Source organism: Hippoglossus hippoglossus, chromosome 3, assembly GCF_009819705.1.
Source record: "Hippoglossus hippoglossus isolate fHipHip1 chromosome 3, fHipHip1.pri, whole genome shotgun sequence".
Taxonomy (NCBI): Eukaryota; Metazoa; Chordata; class Actinopteri; order Pleuronectiformes; family Pleuronectidae; genus Hippoglossus; species Hippoglossus hippoglossus.
This window is the reverse complement of record NC_047153.1, coordinates 15233760-15252402: the sequence shown is the minus strand read 5'-3', so window position 1 is coordinate 15252402 and position 18643 is coordinate 15233760. Positions and strand designations below refer to the sequence as shown.

Sequence of the window (18643 nt, the reverse complement as noted above, 5' to 3'; positions counted from 1 at the left end):
GAGATATGATACAGTTATAAATACATATGATCTAAAAGTATGTGTTTAAATAATTTGTTTGGGAAGGTTTAAGCTCTGTATGTCATTTAATCAATCACAAAAAAAACAGGCTTATTACATAACTGTGAAATACATCACGATCACCAGAAACTGCACCCTTGCCAGAAACACTGTTCATCTCCGCTAAAGTTGCAATGCTCTTCTGCTGAGCATAAAGAGCATATAGGGACATACATCCCATTTTTAAAAGGAAGAGAGGAGTGTAAACAGACATTACACAGAGAGGTTTTAAAATAAAGGAGCATATAGGGACAATTATTTAAAAAACCTCTCTGTGCTTTGTCCGTTCACACACCTCTCTTCCTCCAGACCTTTCATGATATTACCAGGTTGTCTGGTTATCGACATTAACAAGACCAACATTGACAGGAGGAACAACCTTCGTTACATCCAGTACCACAGGCTTTGAATTTTGGACTATTTGAGTTTGTTGTACATGCAACGAAACGCATTCAACTACAACTACAAAGTATAGAATTGGTTTGGATAAAATTATGACTGTGTTTCAGTTGTGAAAATGTTTAATTTATCAGAATTACTTCCATTTCATGGCTCAGATACACAACATTTTTGACCTAGATATTTTCAAACATAAATTCCTTAACCTTAGAAACAATGGTAAGGCAAATAAATCCTCACTCATGCTTATGAGCTTTTTCCAGATCTTTCAACAACATTTCACAGGTTTCCAATGTGGATGAAGTTTGCTCATTTGTTATTAGACTAATCAAATCTGGCACCTTTGTGGGTAGACACAACAATATGGGAGCAGCTATGATACCAGCTTAGTTATCTCCATGAGCTCCAGAAACCTCTCGCAACTATCTTGGGGTTTAGATTTTCAAGTGAAAATACATTCATTTGCATTAACATCACATATTCACACATAAAACAAACAGAGAGAAAGAATCAATTCAATATTCCATTTAATAGTCATATCTATGTCTCTTATCCACCTATTGTAAACATGGTGTCATTTACCACAGTAGTTGTCTTATGGTACATAATCATACGTGCAATGCAAAAAAGTCAAACAGAAGTTAAAAAAAGGACAAAGACACTGCTGGATTCGTTGATTACATCACACCAAGGAGATCTCAGTTCTTTGGTCCAGTGGCCCACCCTGTGTGGTGTGCTGCAGTAACGTGGTGGTCCCTGTGGGAAGTGCCATGGATCATCCCCCCGTCTCTTTACTGTGGCAACTCCTGTCGCTGTCACAGTAGTTGGTCCCGTATTTAGCTTTTTTTTTCAATTACTTCTCGCTTGTTGACTTTGTTTCCTCTTGTTTGGGACCCTCAACTACTCCCTCTTCTACTTCTCCCTCTTTTACTTCTACCTCATCACTCACCTCACACCACTCACCCTCTCTCCCCGATAGAGGTTCAGCCACTGCGTCTTCTTCAGCTTTCTCACTTTCTTCCTGCACTTCTTTCCTTGTTTCTTCACTGCTGACCAACGTTGGTTTTTCATGCCTCTTCTCATCATCAACAACTCCCTTTTCCTCATCCATCTCAGTTTGTTTACTCTTTTGAACCATCTCAAGCTCCTCATCTGCCATGGGGAGAAAAATATGAATGAGAAAAATATCACAAAACACAGCATCCAACCTACATATACATACATATTAAAGCAGACATACATGCATATGTCACATGCTCACAGAAAACATACCTGTGCTCTTCTCTGCAGGCTCTGCACTGGGTTGTTCTTCAGGAGATGTCTGTAGATCTTTATCTTGGCCTGGACGATCATTAGAGTGTGCTGGACTGGTCAAATGTTGAGAAGTAGCACTTGAGCTATCACTAACAAAGATAGTTGGGGTTGTGGGGATAGTAAGTGTAGTGGTCGCATTGTTAAAATAATCTGGGTCTGAGTCAGTCGCCAGTGTGGAGCTAACTCCTGCTGTGGTTGCTGAGCTGCTGGTGGGAGTGGTTTCTGCATGGTTTAAAGTGGTGGTGGTGGAAGTGGTGTCTGTGGGGGTTGTTTCAACACAAGATGTAGAGGGAACACAGATGTCAGTGGGGCTAGGAATGACTGGGTGAGTAACGGTGGAAGCAGGGATGGAGTTGATGCAGTCAGTGGGAGTTGGGCTTCTATTGGTGGTGGAGCTGGGGGGAGGAGGGGCCGCAGCGATCAGGGTGGAGGAAGTGGCAACGGGGGCATCAGGTGAGACAGTAGCTGGGATCGCATCATAGGAGTTTGATGTTGGAGATGAATTTTCTGCAACTGGTGAAAGTAAAGTCACACAGCAAGGGGAGGCGACCAAAGTGGAATCATCACTAGCTTCAGTAAATGAATTGATGGTGGTGGACAAGCATGATGGTGCAGTTGATGTGCTGGTTGAGGGTGAAGCAGCTGTGGTGTAGACAGAAATAGGTGCGTCACCAGGAGAAGCATCGACTGAGAGAATACCATTTAGCTCTGGCAAAGTCGATATAGGCGACAGATTAAGCGATGCTGTGGAAACAGAACTTTCACTGATGGGAGCGGAGACAGATTCAATGGTGGTAATGGAAGGCGTTGTTGTTGTGGTTAAATCGGAAGTGACAGAGGGGCTGGGAGGGATGGGCACAGAGGAAGTGGAAATAACTGAGACAGTGGCAGGGGGATCAGTGGGTGTAGTGGTGCTTGTGAGGGTTGTCGGGGTGGTAGTGGTGGGCAGTGTGGTGGTAGCTGCACTACCTTCTGAGGCTGTGCTGTCAAGCTCTGTAGCATTCGTGGGCATTGTAGCTGCTGCAGTAGTGTTAACAGAGTCAGTGCATATATCTGTGTCGGAGGGAGTTACAGTACTTGAAGGGGAAATTGAGTCGGGGATTGAATCTGACATTGTCGGAACAGTAGGAATGGTGGTAGCAGTGGGGGCGGGAGGAGGAGACGGGGCTGCAGTTGGACTGACTTTAGTGGGCGTGTTCGTCTCCCCTTCCTGTATTTGGGCCAGCTCGTTCTCAGGTGTGTTGCGGCCAGATGTTGTGGGGGGTGCACCTGGCTTGATGACTGGCTTTGGGAGCAGAGCAGGTTTCCCAGCTGACTCGTGTGCTGACACACTTGGTCGAATTTGATGCCTTGTATCTAAAGAATAAAAAATGTTGAAACAATTTAGCGTATTCTACACTGCACATATAAGAGCAGGAATTGTGTTTTGTGTTTGCGTGTTTTTACCTGAGGATGCAGACATTGTTCGAGGTTTTGAGAAAGATGCCGTTGGCTCAGGTTTACTGTCAATGATGGTTCCTGCGACAAAAAGATGATTTACGTCGTATTTCACCAGCAGAATTAATTCCTTATTTTGTCCTTATAATAGATGGAGGAAGGTCAAATACATCTACGTGTCTTATCAGCGCTGTGTCTGAAATATTAAATCTTTTTAAAGGAGAATTCATCCATGTTAAAAAGTCTCTCCTTTTGATATAAATCCCTGAAATTTCACTTCATTAACATAAGCTGGAGCAAAGAAGAGCCCAGTAGTGATTAAAGACTATATTTAGTATATTGAGGAAAAGCCCCATTTTTTTCTATTAGCGTTGGAAACTGTCAAGACATGTGGCGACATATGACAAAAAATCTAAATGTTTGATTTCACAAAATTTATTATAATTTAATTGGTGAGCAAATTATATTTCTTTCTAATTAAAAAAAATAAAAAATGTATGTATGTATATGTATATATTATTATAAAATATAAAAATGTTAGAATTGCAACACGCAGGGTATAAACCGCCCCTCTGATGATTTTCATTCTTGTTGCAGTCTATGAGGTAATTTTGTGCATTTTTTAAAAACATGAATATTTCCACTAACATTTTTCAAAATAAATAAATAAAGGACTTAAAACAAATACAACTTTAAAAAAGAATGTCAACAAAAACATGTGCTATAGCCTCATACTTTGGCCTTTGTGCTGAGTTTAGCAAAATACCAAAATTGCTGTAAAGGGAATAATGATTATAATTCCACTGTGGACATCAATGGCTTGATATAAAAAATCTAATATATAAATGGACATACCTTCAGATTCTGCTTTCTTCATCTCTCCCTCCTGATTCTACGATAGAAAAAGATGTAAGGTAACCCTTGATGACTCCCACAGTATAAACATGTCAATTCAGACACACACATTCACACACCTGTGTCTCTTCTGGTGGGGGTTTGGAAACTCCAATACGTTGAAGCATGAGATGGAGTTTCTGTTCAAAACTATTCTGGCCTTCGAATTGTTTCTGAAATCAGCAACAGCAGAGATATAAGGGTTTTTTCAAAGCTCATCTACTGATCTGAATGCATATACAGTAACTTAAACTCACCTTTGCAGTGTTTCTGGCATTGGTGTGCCCTGCAGCTGCTGATCCAGACAGCAGAATGAGAGATTGGGACTTCCCCTCTCTGAGAGCTCGGCGTGGAGGCGCCGCGTCACCTCTAAGTGGGGCAGCACCAGAAACAGGTGTCTCATGAACAGCCGACTCTCCATCTTTCGCTTTTTCCTTTTCATTTTCCTTGTCATGTTCCTTTACTCTGTCCTTTTCTTTATCTTTCTCAGCTCTGGCGACCTCCCTGAGCGGACGAATGAAATCAGCAATGGAGGCCTTTTTGGGGCGCCCCTCATGGCTTGGCTCCGATTTCAGACCTCGTCTCTTTTTGAGTGTGAAGAAATCGCCGAGCTTCCTCCTGAGTGTTTTCGTCTGGGGTGGACAAGGGACGGAGCTGGCAGGAGCCACTTCGTGCACTGTGATGGTTTCCTCATCCTGATTTTTCCTACATAAAGGATTAAATATATTTAAAATCTGAGCATATTCAGTTGCACAGTTTGTTAAAGCAGTATAGTTTGTATCTAGCTCAGCCAAATGAAGGGACAGTAAAGACAATGTCACGTGTCAGCTGTGATACTCACAGTGTATCAGTAGGAAGTACCCTCTTAGTAAAGAACTCTTCGACTCCTTCATCCACTCGCCCCATGAGCTCGAGGACTTCATGTTCACTCTCGATTATTGTCTCCTGGTTACCACACACAATACAGACCAATCAAACAAACTTATGCTGAAGAGCAACTTGCATCATATGTAACTTTACGTAACATAACTCTCACCTCTGAAAAACCCACACACTCTGGCCTAGTCTTTCCTCTTCCTCTATAGGTGTATTTTGGTTTGAGTCTCTCATGCAGTCATGCTACAAACCAACCACCTGGGAGTCAGTTGCTCAGTAACGTACGATGGGGGGGCGTCTCTGGATATTGAATGAGGAATGGAAGCAAGATAACTCATTTTGCCAATATAGGTAATGTGATATTGAAATTGCAGCTGTTCGATGTTGCATCATCCTGATCATATTAACATCTGTGCCCACAAGTGGCAATAAAAGCCAGGAGGTTGACTGCAGAACACAAATTTAGCAGAAGTCACCGTTATATGATCTCCTGTCAGGGGAATTGCCTTGAATTTTGTCTCCCCGGCCATTTGTGGCCAAGGGAGTGACTCAATGTCGACAGCCTAATAGCTCTGTGACAATACCATCAGCTCAGGGAAAAATGGAGATGATCACACAGTCTACATTTTGACACCAGCCTGTGAAAAATAAATAAATAAATGCCACTAGCTTTTTTTCAGTGAGAGCAAGAGAAGACATTCAGACCAAAGTACCAGCCGCTCTCCTACATAGTCATCATGGTCTTTTACACAGCAAATACCAAGTGTGGGTTCTTCAAACTGCTGGTGACCGGTACAATAGGACTGCCTCATTCAAGCAGAGACCAGGCATCTTTTACTGCTCTCCCCCTCCATCCTTCCCTTCCCCCTGCCTCTCCCCTCTGTACCCTATTACATCTCTCCCCCCTCTCTTTCTCTCTCCCTTCCACCACCTTTCCCCCACCCTCACACTCCATTTTTTCAAAAATAATACCCTGTGTGATCCTCCTTTACGGTACCTGTGGTCTGCTGGGACGATAGTTCAGTTTTTGTCGATGAGGTCTCGGCCGGCTCTGGGTGTAGTGCCTGAGCGCTGGTCCGCCCAATGGCAGCTCCATTGGGGAGACACGGCACGCTGTTGCCGTGGAGCTCTGTTGCCGTGGCTCTGTTGCTGAGGCACCGTTGCTAAGAGCACAAGCACCAGCAGTATGTAATGCTTCCACACTGAGGTGGGAGGGGCCAGGCCGGGCTAGACTGACAGATCTGACAACAGAGCCTCGCCTTTCTCTGCCCCCTCCCCTCTGAGTGGAAAACCATGAGAGAAAGATGGTGATAAAATAAGAAGAGAAAGAAAGAGAGGAGCACAGTGACCTCATCGACATTTGTTTCATCCATGCATCCTGGAACATCCATGTGCAAATGTATGGACACACTGCAGAGCAAAAAGCTGAAATGGACAAAATGTTCTATTGGTTATGTAACAAATTAATTATTTATTTTATATGCGGAGAAGATGCTCTGAAATGCTGTAAGTGTCAAGCTGAACTGGAAGAATCATTCACAACTCAAAAACTGTACATATACACACACAATTCTATTCTTTCAGTAAATGTCGGAGCAAAATAGGTCAATGATACTCGAGGAAACTGCACTAAATAGCCATTAGAGGATTGTTAGAACCCTTACTTGTGAAATTTCACACACACACACACACACACACACACACACACACACACACACACACACACACACACACACACACACACACACACACACACACACACACACACACACACACACACACACACACCACCGGCTGCTATGTTGCTGGTCACCTCTACTTTAAATCATTCATCACTGATTTGTAATAGTTTGATTAACCAGCACTATTCTTCTATGGGGATTATACATTTTTTCTGTCTGTCTATTGAAGTATTTACATTTTTGAGGGAAAAGACATGTGGACTTATACTTTTCTCAGCGGTTTCCCCCTCAACCAAACAACCCAGAAATAAATTGTTTTCCACCTATGAACGCTTGTCAGCTTTTCCACATGGAGTAATATGACAGCAGCCATTTGACTACTTGTAACCTAAAAGGAAAAAAAATGTAGGGTATTTCAAAAAGCCTAAAATCTATCAAAGTGGATCACCATAGTAACACAGCCATTCTCATGTTAATTAGCTCTTGCCTGCTTGTTATTATGCTCATGTGTCCCTGTTAATTCTGTTTTTGTTGAAGACCAACAAGCCAAACTGCACTGTATGTTGACCTATTATTTTCTCCAACCAATTCAAATCAGTGAAGGTAGACTAAATAACTCACTACAATGTTTTACAGTTTAACACCACCAACAACTACATCCTCCGCAAATTATCATACAGTTGAAATAAGTCCTGTCAACAAAAACTGAACATTCAAACATTCATAAAGGTAGGATGAATTGACAGTTTAGGTAAGACTACGCCTTCACTACCTCAAAAGGGCAAATAGTAGATTTTTAGGTCAGGTGTTAAAGTTAGGGTAAGTCTCCAGGAAATACATTTCATTCTATGCCCACAAGTGACATATGGCAACGTATGTGTGTGTGTGTTTGTTCATTTTGTTACCTCTTCAGGGCCTTTTTCCGTGTAAACACTTTGTGAGGGGTAAGTCATTTCTGAGGTCCTGGTTAGTTGGTCCTGGTTGGTTGGGAGTAAAACAAGAATTGTGGTGAGGTTACAGTTTGGCATGGATTGGTATTAGTTAAGGTTAGGGATGAGGTTTTGGAAAAGGCTCTGCACAATGGAAGGAAGTCAATGAAAAGCCCTGAGATGCATCAGTTTCTGTGTGTGTGTGTGTGTGTGTGTGTGTGTGTGTGTGTGTGTGTGTGTGTGTGTGTGTGTGTGTGTGTGTGTGTGTGTGTGTGTGTGAGAGGCCCGCCCTGCACCTACAGCACTAATACCGCCCTCCTGCGGTTGATGATCTGAATAACTTCCTCTACTGAAAACAACCTGTGTTTTGAGTAAACACTGACTGGGCTGTTGGATCTGGGGTGTAGGAGTCGCGCTCGTGTCACGGTGAGCTGATCTCTTCATAAATCGAACAAATAATAATCGGTCAGTGGTATCGATCAGCCCCGTCACGTTTCCACGCCCCCGGAGGAATTCAAATCTGGCGCCCATCACCCACAGCCTGGGCTCCACCACTCCCCTTCTTTCCCTCGGGCGCTGGGTCCGCGCAGCCGCGTCCGCTCCCCGGAGCCGCCATTTTGTGTTAGGCCCACTCCTGTAAAGCGGGAGAAAAATATTAGTCCGCCACACATCATCCAGGTGCCGACCACAGCAGGACCGACGAGACCGCAGCGGGGGCACAGACACCGAACGAATACCAGGAGTGGAAGGAGCAGACGGGGGTAAGTAAAGCCGCCGCTTAGCGTCCAAACACGGGGAGGTTTTTGTAGGAGCCGTCGCCGGCCTCTAGGTGTCACGGTCGGGCTTACCGGCCAGGCGGTTGGCGGGGGGTGTTTGTCTCCCTCTATCGTTATCCAAACTGCACTAAATCCCTCTATAAACTGCTGCTCCCTCGCCCAGTTGGGCATTACGGTGTTTTTTCGGCTGATATTTCCCGATGCTCGCCCCGGGATGGTTGGATTGATCAGTAGTTGTGTTTAAAGTTAGTTTCGGGCCTGTCGTCCATCTTATCGTGCCCTTTGTTTCCTGTTTTCAGACACAGTCGCGCCTACCGAGTTAAACAACTATCACGAGTTTAGTAGTTTGCATCGATTCACTGATATGTGCGTTTAGTCGGATGAACCGATAACTAGTCCGGATAAACTAAACCGTACTAAAACGGATAAGCAAGTGAACGAGGCGTTGGTGGATTGATCGACTGTGCAGTTTCTGTTATTGGCGAACATGAAGCATCGATGGCTGATCAGATCACACGAAGGAGCACGTATACTTTTTAAAAGTTCACTGCAGGGTTGTACATTATAGCAGAGGGGTTATCTACCGAAGTACACTTACTCAAGTACGGTTCTTTACTATAGTTTTGAAATATTTGTACTCGTCTTGAGCAATTCGCTTGTGCTGCTTTGTACTTCTACTGCGCACTATCTGAGGAAATGGAATTGTTCTAACTACATGTATCTTATAGTCGTACTTAGTAATTCATCTTCACATTATTTATACAAATGTAAATATTATTTTCAGCTACAGCGATTCGTCCATTGCCATTGAATTAATAAGGATCCATTTTGATATGTGTGCCAACATTGTTATCACAGTACATATGTGGAGAGAATAGTGGAGTAAATGTACTTAGTTTCACTCCTTGCATTATTAAGGGCATGTAAGTGTATTGTCTGCTGTGGTAGGGAGATGAGTGCTTTGTCGTAGCTCCATACATCATATTATGAAATATACTATCAAGTTTACCTAGCTTTTAAGCAGTAGACACCATTGGTGAATTAAATCAATATATGCCAAACTAATCAGCAGCCCTTCAATCAGCGATTAAAGGTCTGAGAGATGCACATTATTAACTGTGCCAGTACACATTTTACCTGATTTAATATTCAGCCAAACAGTTAAAATATTTATAAAATCCAGAGGTGCTTTCCCGGGACCGGCCACTGAGGTGCTGATCTCTGCATCCTGGTACATCAACACCACCCGCGTGTGTGTATACATTCAATGGGGAAACACTGTATTGGCCAGGTGGTCTGTTTTCTTTCTGATTTACTGCATTTGCAGCAGTACTGCTGGTGTGTTTTCAGTTCTTCTGTTAATGCTACTATTTGCACAAAAGAAAAATGTATTGTTGCTTTTTAACGTGTCACACTAATCCATTTTACATAGTACATTTTAATTGTCTGCTACTGGTTAACACGCCTTGGCTATCGGTGTGAAAAAGATAATTAATAAGAACATCTCTAGTCTTTCAATTTGTAAACACAAGTTGTGCTAACTGTCAAATAATGTTTGTCTTCTTTATTAGGAGTGTCGGTTAGCCCGTTGCCATGGAGGGCGAGGTTGTTTCCATGGAGGCCGCTCAGGCTGCTGCCCTGAGTGCAGCTGGAAAGGTCCTGACAGACGACGGAGAGGACTTGATACAAGGGGCATCTCTAGCTCAACAGGGGGAGGTGGCTGGTAACATGGAGATGATGGTGATGGAGGGTCTCGATCCCACTCTGCTCCAAATGAAGACTGAGGTGTTAGAGGGAGGCAGCACAGTGACTGTTACTGGTGGAGACGAGGGTCAGATCATCACGCTCCAGGTTGGTCCAGAACACGTGTAAAGTTGGTGTTGGATTTTCAGTAACTAATCTTGTTGTGAAATGTCAAGTTAAATGGTTACTGTTCTTTATAGGTGGTGAATATGGAGGAGCAGGCAGGTGCAGCATTAGGCCTTGGTCAGCTTCAACTGGTTCAAGTACCAGTTACAGCAACATCTGTAGAGGGGCTCCAAGCCACGTATGTTGATGCATCATCTATTAACAAGGATTCAGAGCCAGTAATCTGTCACACTCTTCCCCTGCCTGAAGGCTTCCAGGTGAGAAACAGCTCTGTGCTGCTGTGTAACAAGATTAGTCATTTTTAGTCAACTCGCTAGAGTCTGGACACAATAAATAGAACTGGTGATATTTTCTTATAGGTGGTTAAAGTGGGTGCCAATGGTGAAGTGGAGACCGTAGAGCATGAGGAGCTTCAGGCAGCCCACGGGGAGCTTCAGGGGACGACGGGAGAAGATGTGGAAGGGGGAGAAGCAGCAGAAATGGAACCACCTATGGCTCAGGATGAACCAGAATGGTCAAAGGACCCAGACTATCAGCCCATTAGCTCTATCCGGAGAGGAAAGAAAGGAAAGAAGAGCCGTCTACGCTATGCAGAGGGCGATCGGGATATGGATGTTTCTGTGTATGACTTTGAGGAGGATCAGCAGGAAGGGCAGCTGTCAGAAGTGAATGCTGAGAAGGTTGTGGGCAACATGAAGCCACCAAAGCCCACCAAGATCAAGAAAAAAGGTTAGACTTTCATAACATCTTTTAGATTCACTATATAACTTCCAAGATATCTGAATGTGATTGTAGAAGAGCGTCTTTCTGAATATAGTCCTGAAAAGATGTTGATTTTCACAGTTTTGAATGAGCTGGTTTTCTCCTTTTTGTGTGTCCAGGTGTGAAGAAGACTTTCCAGTGTGAACTGTGTAGCTACACCTGTCCAAGACGCTCCAACCTGGACAGACACATGAAGAGCCACACAGATGAGAGACCACATAAATGTCACTTGTGTGGAAGAGCTTTCAGAACAGTCACCCTGCTGAGGAACCACCTCAATACACACACAGGTAATTCAGAAATCTCTATTAAGATGATTATCAGAACATGTTGTATTTGAATCCATATGTGCTCTTGTTTTTTTGCAACTCTGGCAAATACAGTTTTATTTCCTTTTCTTACACAGGCACTCGGCCACATAAATGCCAAGATTGTGACATGGCGTTTGTGACCAGCGGTGAGTTGGTGCGTCATCGTCGCTACAAACACACACACGAGAAACCCTTCAAGTGCTCCATGTGTGACTATTGCAGCGTGGAGGTAAGTCATCTACATAAAATCGAATTCATCTCCTCGTTTCCCGTGATGGCCTCTTTTTGACGTTTCTGTCTTGGTCTTCCCAGGTGAGCAAGTTGAAAAGACACATCCGTTCTCATACAGGGGAGCGTCCCTTCCAGTGCAGCCTGTGCAGCTACGCCAGCAGAGATACTTACAAGCTGAAGAGACACATGAGGACACATTCGGGTAACACACTCAGTGTCCTGTTCTCAAAACAAGGTTTAGTTTGAGAAGACTGTAGCACTCACTGCATTCCCTCTTCTCCTTTTGCAGGTGAGAAGCCATACGAGTGCTACATCTGCCATGCCCGTTTCACACAGAGCGGCACCATGAAGATGCACATTCTGCAGAAGCACACAGAGAATGTGGCAAAGTTCCACTGCCCACACTGTGATACTGTCATCGCACGCAAGAGTGACCTGGGTAAGCAGTGTGTTGCCATTTTTACTTGAAAATACAAGCATATGAGTATATGACGTGCAGGCAAGGCTGGTCTCTTTTAGTTGCAGATCATGAAATAAGTTCATAGTTGTCGCTTGTTGCTGTTTAATTTGAATAATCTTAGAATGCGGAATCGGAGGAATCCGAATGCTCCAACATGGAGGGAACAGTTTTTTTTTGTCTTCATCCATACAACAGGCCTGAGTAGTATTTCTCTCTCTGACTGTCATGTCTTTGCTGTATTTTCTCTCAGGTGTTCATTTGCGCAAGCAGCACTCTTTTATTGAGACGGGAAAGAAATGCCGTTACTGTGACGCTGTATTTCACGAGCGCTACGCTCTCATCCAACACCAGAAGTCCCACAAGAATGAGAAACGTTTCAAGTGTGACAAGTGTGACTACTGCTGCAGACAGGTGTGTGTCACGTCCCCACAATGTAACCCATGTACGGTGATCGTCATTTTATTTCCCTGCTGAATTGGATTTGTTGTGCTACAGGAACGCCACATGATAATGCACAAGCGCACACACACAGGGGAGAAGCCGTTTGCCTGCAGCCAGTGTGAGAAAACATTCCGGCAGAAACAGCTCCTGGACATGCACTTCAAGCGCTACCACGATCCCAACTTCATCCCCACTGCCTTTGTCTGCGAAAAGTGTAACAAGACATTTACACGCAGGGTAAGACTGAGCTTTTAACATGCTTAGCATTGGTTTTATTTATTTTGTTTACATTTGTCACTGAGTAGTGAAAATTGTTAATGGGCTCCACAGAACACGATGCTGCGTCATGCTGACAGCTGCACGGGTGAGAGTGCTGGAGAAGAAAATGGAACCCCTACACCCAAAAAGGGTCGTCGTGGCAGGAAGAGGAAGATGCAGGCCAGGGCTGATGATGATGATGAAGATGATGAAGAAGATGATGACGACACAGGTATTGTATACGCTTCTGATAAGTTAGTCCACCTCCATTTAATGTCTTTATTGGAAAGCTCTTATAGAATATGCCTCCCAAATCAAACCAGTAGCAACTGTGAGTCATTTTTGATATAAGCCAATAATGCTGTTGTGACCACTGACCGATATTTTTCCCCCATAACTTAAAAGTATCTTTTACACGTACTAAGCTTTTTTGATGTGGTAACTGTGAGTTAAACTGCCTATATACTCAAGTCAGCGTTTTAACTCATACGTGCTCATCATACTTTGATATGTAGAGGGGGACTTGGATGAAGCAGAGGAAGAAGACGAGCTGCTAGCTGAAATCGAGATGGAACAGGCTGAACCAGTCGTCCCCATCCCAGCTCCCGTGGAGCCACCAGTCAAGAGGAAACGCGGGCGGCCCCCGAAGAACAAGATAGACAGTGAGTGTGCATTTACACAACTAAACCATCAAATCATAATTATTTGATTTTAAACCATTGTAACAGTCTGTAAAAATACATTTGAGTCTGACCTGAAACGTTCTCAACAGCGGCTGCCATCATTCGTGTTGAGGACGAGGCCACTGGAGAGGTTGATGACATCATAGTGAAGAAGGAGGTCGGAGTTGAACACGATGAACAGGAGGACGTCACCGATGATGGTGTAGAGCAGGTGGTGGTCGGTGAAGGGAAGTCGACCATTGAGATGGAGGAGTTGTCCCATGAAGAGGGGACAGCAGAGGTGGCGCAGCTGTCCGGGGCCCCGCCCAACGGAGATCTGACCCCTGAGATGATCCTCAGCATGATGGACCGGTGATGGATGTGAACCTTTAAACAACCCATGACCACATCTTAATTTTAAATCTTGGCATTTAGGATCACAAACACTATCCTGCACAGAAAACAAACATCACTGTTGTAATTTAAGATATTGATTTTTAAACATGTATCAACAAAGACTTGGATTAAGTGAAAAAGATTTTTAATAAGGATTTAACAACCGAAAAAGATTTTCAGTACATTTGAGTTTGAAGTGGCTGTAATTGAAAGCAGTGTCTTTTTGACTGTTGTCTTTAAAGTAAAATTAACTAAATCTAAACCGTTCATATATTTTTACAATTTATTTCCAACCCACTGTTTTTGTCATACATCTATTGCTAAGAAATGCACCTGTGTAAATGGGTACAAGCTAAGTAGTAGGGTACCTTGCTTTATTTTGGTTTCCATATTGAGCTGAAATTCAGTGAGATTTCTCATAAATTTCCTGAAAAAGAGCAACTACCTTCAGGAAAATGTTACTGCCATTGATCACAGTCACTTCAAGATAAAAGAGATATTTTGAATATTTTTTATTATTTTGTTTTCTGTGGTTACTAGGTCCCTTTTTAAGATTTTTTTGTTTTTAAAAGCTTGATAGACTGCTTATCTAAAGCTCCCTTTTCCTACTGTCACCCGTAGATGATGCATATGTACTAAATATGTCTGAGTGCAAGGAAAGGCTGTTGTTTTTGTTCCAATATGTAGTCATTCCACTTTGGGTTGATGTTTTCCTTTTGTACCATTGGCAATGCTACGTAGCAGCTTGAATGACATTTTATTAACTGTGTGTCAGAAGAAAACAGATGTATGACTGTACAACCAATAAAAAAAATTAGGCATTGAGACTGACGTTTAGGTTTCTGGAGCTGTAATATTTTCAATACTGGATATTTTAAAATCAGTCTGGGTTAACTGGGCAGTTAACGTAGGTTAGTGGGGTAGTTACAGCAGAAAGGGCTTGAATCACTGCAACTGGGTGCTAACAGAAATCAGTGTATTTTGCTTGCAACTATATTTTATTAAATCGAGGACTTGATATTAAGCTCTTAACTCATTTGTGTGTCTAGAGTTTAACTTTTTAACATAACTGAACTGAACACATACTTGATGAATACAGTATTTACATTTCTATACTACATGCATCCGTGCATGTGGGATGTCTGATTAGTTTGCAACGGTTGCTTCTCTGGTTTTTCTCCTAAGTGTGTCGTGTAGCTTTTTGTGGATGGAAAAGCTTTGCTCCTGAAGTGCCTGAAACACTTTCTTCACGTCCCTGGCTTTTTTTCCCCGTACAGCATCTACATCACGTGATGTGCCCACCTACTGGCTGTTTTGGCTTGGATTGGTATGGCAGAAATTATGTAATTGTCACCTTGACTACAGCAGTTTACTGCTGATCAGGAACGCCTCTGGGTTAGAGGCGTGATATTTCTGACACACTCAAAGCAGTTGACCAATCACATAAGAGTGATCCTGCTGGCTAACCAGGCCAGGTTTTTTTTTTTTTTTTTTATAAGAATCAGGAGCTAAAACGGAACATTACCGTCAGAAGGTTAAAAAAAAAAAAGGGAACTGCAGCAATAAGTTGTATGACAAATAATGAATGTTCTGAACATTACACCATAAAAACATGTTTTACTAGTTGCTTCCGTAAAATAAAAACATGAACCTGAAAGTGGTTGAAATATGGACAAAATAATATGGATGTAGAACTATTTAGTGCTTGTCTGATTTTGGACTACATCAGTGACTGCAGGACACTGATGTAGTCCAAAATCTATTCAACTGAATATTATGCCTGAGATTTCATTGCAGCGATGTAAATGTCCAAACTGCTGCTGTAACCATCGTCATGGAAGATATCTGGAGTCTGATCTCGAAAACAATCTCGTTGCTGAGATGCTGAATTGCATTTGGCTCCGGGATAGAAAAGGTAAGCTCCTGCACATGTAGCCTGTGCTCTGGATCAGTCACAGAAAGGTCTCTGTAGTATATGTGGGTTGAGGAAGACTTTTTTGGGATACTTGTTTGATCATGGGTCATTCTACCTTTACACAAGAACAGCTGATGAAATGTTTCTTCAAGTGGAAACACCACTATGAGTAAGGGTTGGAGTTAAGACACCAGAATAGATGTTAGTATCTTTAATGATGATGGTTATAGTGGCAGTTTGGACACTGGGTGTGATGTGTGAAGGGTTTTCTTCTCTTCTATATGACCATGGAGTGAATCTAAATATTAATATTATATTTAATATAAGTGCCTAAACTAACACTTTATAAAGCTTTTACATTTTGCATTTACAAAACATTTGATTAACTTAATATTGATATATGTTACACTAAATGTATTGGCTTTTTCCACTTCATGGTATAAACACACAGCTGAAGCACAGATTCTTCACAGATCATTCAATTATCTCAGATTGAACTGATATCAACAGGCAACAGAATGATACAGAATACTGATCTGTTTCTTTGCATGTGACATGTCACATGAATCCACATCATGTGAGATGTGCATGTTGATGCTGATTAAATGCCTTTAATGGCATCCCATCATTCTCTCACATATTCTCTGCTACAGGACAAGCTCTCCCAGCTGAGTGTGCCTGACTCCACCTGCAGGTGGATCACAGACTTCCTGTCTGACAGGAGGCAACACGTGAGGCTGGGGAAGCATGTCTCTGATTCCAGGACCATAAGCACCGGTTCCCCTCAAGGCTGTGTTCTTTCCCCTCTACTCTTCTCCCTGTACACCAACAGCTGCACCTCCAGTCATCAGTCCGTCAAACTCCTTAAGTTCGCGGACGACACCACCCTCATTGGGCTCATCTCTGCTGGGGACGAGTCCGCCTACAGGTGGGAGATTGACCATCTGGTGACCTGGTGTGGTCAGAACAACCTGGAGCTCAATGCTCTGAAAACAGTGGAGATGGTTGTAGACTTCAGAAAGAACCCAGCCCCACCCACCCCCATCACCCTGAGAGACTCCCCAGTCGACACTGCGGAGTCCTTCCGCTTCCTGGGCACCATCATCTCCCAGGACCTCAAGTGGGAGCTGAACATCAGCTCCCTCACCAAAAGAGCTCAACAGAGGATGTACTTCCTGCGGCAGCTGAAGAAGTTCAACCTGCCAAAGACAATGATGGTGCACTTCTACACCTGCATCATCGAGTCCATCCTCACCTCCTCCATCACCATCTGGTACGCTGCTGCCACTGCCAATGACAAAGGCAGACTGCAGCGTATCATCCGTTCTGCTGAGAAGGTGATTGGCTGCAATCTGCCATCTCTACAGGACCTGTTTGCCTCTCGGACCCTGAGGCGGGCAGGTAAGATTGTGGCCGATCCTTCCCACCCGGGTCACAAACTCTTTGAGGTACTTCCCTCCGGCAGGAGGCTGCGGTCCATCAGGACCAAAACCTCACGCCACAAGACCAGCTTCTTCCAGGCTGCAGTTGGTCTTATCAACAAGGCCCGGGACCCCCACCTGACTTGGACCCTTAACCCGCCCCCACGCCTCAAGTCTGTGTTACATTAACACACATTAAACTGCACATTGCACATTCTCATTGCACTCCTGTTTTGCATTTTGCATTTACTTTATTTTATATATTTTTTTCTATATATATCTTTTTATTTTATATTTGGTTTTTTTCATGTGTAAAAAAGTAGTACTTACTGTGCTTTTATGTTTTATGTTCCTTGTATGCACCTATACCAAGGCAAATTCCAGGTAGGTGTAAACCTACTTGGCAATAAATACTTCTGATTCTGATTATTCATTAGATTAACTATTCTCTCTCTAGTGCTGATATTTGTGTTGGCTGCAAAGGTCCTTCCAGGGCAGAAACCAAGTTATCTGCCTCATATCATAATGGATTTATGAATTCTTTATTTGAACATGCTGGTTGTCGTCAACAGGTTAGCAGGATTTCTGTATGACTGTAACCAGAGTTTATAGAACATATAGGCAGAGGTGAAGAGAGGACACAGATCCTTACTCCAGTTGATTATTTTTCGCTTTATTTTGTAAACAGTAAACAAATTAAAAAGTTGGGTAAATAGTCCAAACATCAAAATAATTAAAATAAATAATCGTTAATACTCACATTTGAGAAGCCAGAACAGGGAACATTTGGTGCTTTTGCAGGAAATTGACTCAGTGTCAAAATAGTTGGCTAAATTTAAGTTTTTGTCACATCCTCATATGCTTTATAAATAATCGGAGAATCTACTTAATAAATATAAATAATATATTTTCCTCTGAAATGTTGTTGAGTTCAAGTATAACGTTGCACAAACTAGAAATGTAGCATCTTTTAAAATAATTTTCACCACTGTATACAGGCAGATTTAATCAAGCATGATCTGTGAAGAGAATATTGAACATATTTGCAGAATCTTCTCTGATAGTTTCAGTCTCTCCTGGTGGAAATCCTCCTCTATAACAAGTGTTAATTATCTGTGAGGTATTTATCCATGTTTTGTTTCTCCTGACAACACAGACAGTCTGTGAGTCTGTGGTTTCTAAGGTTGGGAACCTCCTGCTCATGTTATACTGGTACAAGTCCCTGCAGTGAAGTTCTTTAGCTAAGGAAAAAGTTAAGGGAAACTTAACTTAGAGATTCTCAAATGTTCCCTCTTATTGCTGGGAATGAATGAATCAGTTATTTAAGTTACACCCTGTTTGAAACCCACGTTCAAATTTGTAAAAACTTTATTTTATTTATGAAAGTAAGACAAGGAAATATCCCTGAGGTCTAGATGAAAAAATAAATAAATCTTAACTTAGACTTGTCCAGTCTGGACTGAACGACCCCAAACACATGTCACACTTGTATTAACTTATATTCGGTCTGTGAAAACAATTGTGATTTATTTTAGGTTTATTCACTTCTG

General features: G+C 42.6%; 2 protein-coding genes across 4 annotated transcripts; one reads left to right on the top strand and one right to left on the bottom strand.

The window, feature by feature from the left end:
- Positions 1-563: 563 nt before the first annotated feature.
- On the bottom strand, positions 564-7653 carry LOC117759026 (mucin-5AC-like). The gene is made up of 9 exons (XM_034581017.1): positions 7568-7653; positions 5978-6259; positions 4946-5049; positions 4362-4809; positions 4185-4277; positions 4066-4102; positions 3220-3291; positions 1732-3129; positions 564-1611 (listed from the first exon to the last, which is right to left on the bottom strand). Exons 1-9 carry the CDS (start codon positions 7613-7615, stop codon positions 1313-1315), a joined length of 2781 nt encoding a protein of 926 aa, XP_034436908.1. The 5' UTR covers positions 7616-7653; the 3' UTR covers positions 564-1312.
- A 209-nt stretch (positions 7654-7862) lies between these two features.
- LOC117759123 (transcriptional repressor CTCF-like) lies at positions 7863-14588 on the top strand. Of its 3 annotated transcripts, none has more exons than XM_034581062.1 (13): positions 7863-8352; positions 9939-10218; positions 10311-10493; positions 10596-10965; positions 11118-11288; positions 11405-11538; positions 11622-11742; positions 11830-11979; positions 12251-12411; positions 12496-12678; positions 12772-12931; positions 13215-13361; positions 13472-14588. In XM_034581062.1, exons 2-13 carry the CDS (start codon positions 9961-9963, stop codon positions 13735-13737), a joined length of 2304 nt encoding a protein of 767 aa, XP_034436953.1. In that variant the 5' UTR covers positions 7863-8352; positions 9939-9960; the 3' UTR covers positions 13738-14588. The 3 variants fall into 3 exon arrangements, with proteins under 3 accessions (XP_034436953.1, XP_034436952.1, XP_034436954.1); XM_034581061.1 differs by having other exon boundaries at positions 8152-8352; positions 13215-13358; positions 13466-14588; XM_034581063.1 differs by having other exon boundaries at positions 8154-8352; positions 13215-13358; positions 13469-14588.
- The last annotated feature ends 4055 nt before the right edge of the window (positions 14589-18643 follow it).

Excerpts from the sequence above, each read along its gene's own strand:
- LOC117759026 (XM_034581017.1), bottom strand. The coding sequence starts at position 7,615 with ATGACTTACCCCTCACAAAGTGTTTACACGGAAAAAGGCCCTGAAGAG. Across the intron at positions 6,260-7,567 it reads CGGAAAAAGGCCCTGAAGAG|AGGGGAGGGGGCAGAGAAAG; the intron begins GTAACAAAATGA and ends TTTTCCACTCAG. Across the intron at positions 3,130-3,219 it reads AACAATGTCTGCATCCTCAG|ATACAAGGCATCAAATTCGA; the intron begins GTAAAAACACGC and ends TTTATTCTTTAG.
- LOC117759123 (XM_034581061.1), top strand. The coding sequence starts at position 9,961 with ATGGAGGGCGAGGTTGTTTCCATGGAGGCCGCTCAGGCTGCTGCCCTG. Across the intron at positions 11,743-11,829 it reads ACACATGAGGACACATTCGG|GTGAGAAGCCATACGAGTGC; the intron begins GTAACACACTCA and ends CTCCTTTTGCAG. Across the intron at positions 11,980-12,250 it reads CGCACGCAAGAGTGACCTGG|GTGTTCATTTGCGCAAGCAG; the intron begins GTAAGCAGTGTG and ends ATTTTCTCTCAG.